We start from the raw sequence: 6,000 nt of genomic DNA, 5'->3' as shown, positions 1-6,000 counted from the left end.
GTTTGTCACTATGAAAAAATTTGATAAAATCTCTCTTATTTTTTTAGTTAGCCCTAATTTTTTAACCTTATGTAATTTCAAGCCAAAAATATTATATGTTTACAAAAGAAATCATTACAAACCGTTGCATCCAACACCTAATATTCTTGAAATTTCAACAACACCTCTTTTTATTTTTTCATTTTTTCAAATTTTAATCATATTGTTTTCGAATCAAAATACATATCATATGTACAATTTATATGATGATATATTCATACAGAAAATCAAATTACTGTAAATAATTGCGTTCATTTTTTGTTAGATATTCCTATCAATTATTGATTTATTAAATCACTGAATCTTTTTCATTGGATTGATTTAGTTTTTTCTTTTTTATTTTTTCGGTTAATTGGAAACTCATATTGGGTCTCAGCCCATATCTTTTAACATGAATGCTATTGGTAAAAAATTCTCCACCATTTAAGATAATGAACATATAAATTAAAAAAAAAAAAATCGACAATGGGATTCATAAAATGTAAAAAGGAAAAATAGAAACACATAATGCATCTATATAAAAAAAAAAATCATATTGCAGCAAAAGTACCAATGAAAAACTTATTATCAAACAAATAAGGATGAGTAGATTATTAGAACATTCAACAAATTAAAATTTTTAAAAAATACTTTAATTTATAATTATGTACATATCATTTCAACAACATATTCAAACAATTGTCTTGTTCCAATTTCACTTTCCCACATCATTTAAGAAACTTGAAAAGATATTAACATATATATATTTTACATGTTGATATTTGATATTACTTCTCTATCATCGATCTTAATTAAGATTTTGTTATAAAATAATACAGAAATAGATAAACATGGATAATTAAAAAGTAATGAACACAAGCAAAATAAAATAAAAATAAATAATAAAGAAAAGTGAGACCGGATTTACGTGATTCGGTTTATACCTACTCCACGGACGGACGAAATTAAAATTCACTATTTTAAGATGAATTAGAAAATATACCTGACTTTTGTACTCTCATACTTTTTTCTTCTTTATTTTCTGCAAGCTCAATATTCTGCACTCTATATTTTACACTCTGCACTCTTCATTTTTTCTCTCTCTAATCATTTCAATCAGGTGATTCCCTTTATATAGTCGTGGGAGGAGCAAGTGGATTTGTCTGATAATAATAATGGATTCACATGCATGGGAAGAAGAGGGAGATGGGGCAGGTACATGGATGGTGACGTCCACCGTGGGAAACAAGAGGGAGATGGATGGTGACATTCACCATTCACAACAATTTTTAAAATTTTTATTTTCTTGAAAAATAATATTATGGTTATTTGTTGACAACACATTGAGATCAACAAGATAGAGAACACATTGCAATAGAATATTTTAAAGAATGCATATACCTCCAAAGTAATGAATAGTTTATTATAATTTGTGATGACACATCAATGAATCCTAATCAATTGTTCCTTCGTAAAATAAGCTTTAATTTCTTTTCATGTTTGGGAAATAAAATTAATACATCTTTTTGCCTTTTTATGTACTTAAAATTATACATTCTAAAAAATCAAACTGAAACATAAAAAAAAAGGGGGGGGGGGGTTTGGGATGTAACATGGTCTTATTTACTTATGGAAAAGAAAAAAATTAATTAAATTTCCTTTTAACATAGATTGAAAATTGCAGTATATATAGCTGCTCGAAAAAAATATATATAAAGTTGTCTTAAAGAATAAGTAGATTATAAAAATTTGTTTCTTAATTCTTTAAGATTTATCTTCGAACCCACCTAGAAAGCACCAAACCAAAGGGATGAAAACATTACTTCTAATTCATTGATGCATCCCTAGTAATTTACGGGGAAAACTACAAAATACATTATAAAGAGTTTAAGGAAAAGTTTTATAATATATTTATATGTCAACTTTATGTTCTTTTTTTTTTTCAAATAAATATATACTCTCAATTTTATACCTACTAGGTAATTTTATTTATTTTTTCCCTTTCTTTAAGTAAATTAGATCATGTTGTGCCTCAAACTCAATTTTTTTTTTCAATTTTCAATGTTATTTTTCTCTTAAAAATGTAATAATTTAAATAAATAAAAGGGAAAAAATATGCATTTATTTCCTAACTAATATATTAAGAAAATAAGAATTTATTATAAGAAGGAATAATACGATTTACTTATGTGGTCTATTTAGGAGTTGTCATCATTTATTTAGATTAGTTTATGAATGATGTGGTAGATCCAATCTACCTAATAATTTCTCGTAGAATATGATTCAAGATAATTAAGGGAATATATTATAAAAATTAAATAAAATATATTCTTGAGAGGGACATAATTGTAGGTTAGTTAAGAACATAAATCATACATCAGTTTTTTTTTTTTCATTTAAAAGAGACCACTTGAGAGAGAAGGGGTTGCTTAAAAAGAATTAAGAAAGGATGAAATTGTAAGTGAGCTGAAAGCATAAATCTTATTTTCTACAAAAACTGAAAATAATAATAATAATAATAATAGGCTTTGCTAAATTTTTAAATAATAAAAAAGTTATTTTTTAAAAATAATAAAAAAAAAGTTAGCTAATTTTTTAGTTTACGAACATTTGCATAAAATAACTGAAGAACAAGAAAATTTTTTTTTGGCCCTATTTGCTTGTGAAATTAGTTTTATTTTCTATTTTAATTTCTCAAATAATCACAAAATGCCCATTGTTTTACAATTTTTTTTAAATTTATATAGAAAAATAGAAAATATCTTATTATTACTTTCAAGATTTCTAACTTTTTAGTTTACATAGGTAAGCATGAAATCCTTGCATTCCTCTTATTCCCAAGAAATCGCTACAATAGTTGAGCATTTTAGCTTGTTTGAGTTATGTTTGCAGCTTGAATTACACCAGATTATTAGCAAATCTTTGAATGATCTTAATCTAAGTAATCTTGATTACCTGTAGCATATTAACCCAAATATTTCTACTGTAAGTGTAGTGCATGAGAAAGTATTGGAACTAGCGTCCAACCTCTCATTTAATAAGTTGATTAATAATATGTTTACGTTGACCAATAAAAAATTATTTGCATTATGAGAAATGTTACCATACATTTGTAATAATATTTGCAGCAACCAACGATACATAATTATGTTTAAATAATTAAAGTTTACTAGTCATAATTGAATTTTTTTTTTTTTGGTAATTACTAACATAATTGAAGGGTGAAAACCTAATTAATTACTTTTTATGATCTACCTCCAAAAATTATTCAAATGCAATCTAAAATATTAAAACTACCCAATAAATTTATAATTTAATAGATCGATTAATATGTTTAAAAATTGACTTACAAATAAAATTATTAATGTTTTAAAAGCATAGCATAAATTTGAAACTAATAATGGTTTTTTAAGGTTGAAGGTATTAAAAATCTAGGGGCTAGTTTTTTATGTTGAATCTGGTTTCATAGCTGAAATACAGATATACACGCAGAGAGAGAGAGAGAGAGAGAGAGAGAGAGAATACAGAGTAGGATAGCAAGAGGAAGGCTGGAATCTGAGCAATGAGTAGCGAGTATCGAACGGTTGTAGGCGAACCATCTTGGACGTGGCTCCAAAACAAGACATTTGAAACAGCACTTGTTCGTATCCCGGAGGAAACGACGGAGCGGTGGAGGCAGATCGCCGCTATTATTCCTGGAAAGTCACCGGCGGAGGTGGAGCAGCATTATATGATCTTGGTTCGTGATCTGAAGGACATCCGAGCAAGCTGTTTCAGGCGCCGGCGTTCGGATGATGGCTTATGGAAGAGCGGCGAGCCCAAGAAAGGGTTATCGAAGAGCGGCGAGCCCAAGAAAGCCAAACTTTGGACTGAAGAAGAGCACAGGTGACACAATTTGTTCACACAAATATAATTTTTATTTTTATTTGGCATGAAAAATATTTATCCATTACTCATCAACAACGAAAGACAGGAATCGTAATTAATTAATTATGAATTGAGATGCAGGTCGTTTTTGCGTGCGCTTAAGAAACACGGAAGGGGCCATTGGGTGAGCATCTCAAGAGACATGAAGACGAGAACCCCAGCCCAAGTAGCCAGCCATGCCCAGAAATACTTCCTTCGCCGAGATGCAGAGAAGGGGAAGAGGTCCAGCATCCACGACATCGCCGTCGACGACCATGATAATTAGTTAATTTGCACCAAGGTTTTATGGTGGGATCATGTATGCATGGGAGGCTCCAGATTAGGAAAGTCTGTTGGCTGCGTAGCAATTGTGCCTCTTTTATTTTTTTTTTTAGAGTCCAATTAGATCAAGAATTTTCTTTGGAAAAAGAAAAATAAAGAAAAGTAAGAAGGAGACTTTTTTTTTCTTTTTTTAGAGTCCAATTAGATAAGGAAATAACCAAATATAAAAATGTGAATTCTTTTGAATTTTCTTTTCCTTCCCTTTTTTTTTTAGGTCAAAGATTTGGTTAGGGGAAAAGAAATGAAAGGAAGATAAGAGAAGAAAATTTATTTTATACTGCATTTTTTTCTAATATATCAAATGCTATTAAAACTAATATTTTCCTAAATATGATTAAAAATTAAGTTAAATTAAATGTTCATCAACTGTAAAATCAAAATTTCTTTTATCCATTTGATATGCTTTTTCAGTTCAGTCTTATTTTCCTTAATAAAATAACCTAGAAAATGGATTTTTTTGATTTTTTCTTTCCTTTCCCTAATATTTTTCAAATCCCCAAGTAGAATCTTAGTGCTTTCCAAGTTTCAAATGCAGTTTAAAGAATTTGTTGATCATGTAACTCCTATCTTTTTAATAAGTTATTAATTGTGTATCATCTAACTCCAAGCGCGGACACTAATGCCATGTATTTGGGACAATGAAGTTTGAATCTTGGATTCGAAAATATATAAAAGAGTTAAACTTGATATGAGAAATACAATTGTAAGGGGTAGGCCAAGTGCATATGTAAGGGGTAGGCCAAGTGCATATAGGAATCAGATTGATATGTTCTAGGCTATGATTTTATTCTTTGTGGCGTTCTTTATGCCTCAATTGTATTGCTTATGACTTGTGCTGTTGTTTCTCTTATTTGGTTTAATGGACACTTACTTTCTACCCAAATAAAAATTAAAAAAAAAAAAAAGGGGAAAGGCTTAATTATTAAATGGAAGTGAACAAAAAATGTTTAGTTTTGGCAATCTAGAGTGTTGTACTAATGTCATTGTATGATAAATCCTTGCTATTGTTAATGCTAATAATTGTATGCCAAGATATAATCCTTGGTTTTTTATTTCTATAAATTCTAAAGATGATACAAAATGAGGAAATTATATAGAGGACCGTGCACCTGTTTCTTAAATTCTAAATATGTAGAAAATGACTTCCTCTCTTTATATATCTAATATAAATATCACGTATTTAATATTTAAGATACAAATAAACGGGAACATAGAAGGACAGGTTCTTGTATAATTTTTCACAAAATGGCTCCAAAAAATTAAAGTGTATTAATACTATTGCCTATTAGTTTAATTAGATAACTAAAAGAGATTTTTTTTAAAGTCCAACTCAGGCATTTATTGGAAATAGCTTCTTCTCCACGCTTATCCCTCTTTCACGCCTAATTCCCCCCCCCCCCTCTGTTCTCTCTGTTATTAAGTTATTAACGTATATTATGAAGGTCCCTCCCTCGAAAATTCTGATGGGTGGAGGGGACTCACTTAATCACTAGTTGTGATTGAAACTCAGTGAGGATTGCACACAAATACACTTAATTGATTTCAATAAACAATCTAAAACAAAATACAGAAAATTCTAAGTACAATTCTCTCTTCTCGCTGGTTAATGTCCCTCTCTACACCACACATTACATTACACACACACACACACACACACACACACACATACATACACACACACACACACACACACACACATCTATTTATAGTAAAACATCTGACGATAAGTGAAAA

The 6,000-nt window shown here is 29.3% G+C and overlaps 1 protein-coding gene across 1 annotated transcript; it reads left to right on the top strand.

Moving 5' to 3' along the window:
* The first annotated feature begins 3,580 nt into the window (after nucleotides 1-3,580).
* LOC131155957 (transcription factor SRM1-like) lies at nucleotides 3,581-4,210 on the top strand. Its single transcript, XM_058109409.1, has 2 exons — nucleotides 3,581-3,903; nucleotides 4,027-4,210. The coding sequence occupies exons 1-2, from the start codon at nucleotides 3,581-3,583 to the stop codon at nucleotides 4,208-4,210; spliced, it is 507 nt and encodes a 168-aa protein (XP_057965392.1).
* The last annotated feature ends 1,790 nt before the right edge of the window (nucleotides 4,211-6,000 follow it).

Source organism: Malania oleifera, chromosome 5 (assembly GCF_029873635.1).
Source record: "Malania oleifera isolate guangnan ecotype guangnan chromosome 5, ASM2987363v1, whole genome shotgun sequence".
In the NCBI taxonomy this organism is placed as follows: domain Eukaryota; kingdom Viridiplantae; phylum Streptophyta; class Magnoliopsida; order Santalales; family Ximeniaceae; genus Malania; species Malania oleifera.
This window is presented reverse-complemented; position numbering and strand designations above follow the sequence as displayed.

Bases quoted from the DNA above. Each gene is read 5' to 3' on its own strand.
- LOC131155957 (XM_058109409.1), top strand. From the start codon at position 3,581: ATGAGTAGCGAGTATCGAACGGTTGTAGGCGAACCATCTTGGACGTGG. The intron at 3,904-4,026 runs GTGACACAATTT...ATTGAGATGCAG, and splicing joins TGGACTGAAGAAGAGCACAG to GTCGTTTTTGCGTGCGCTTA.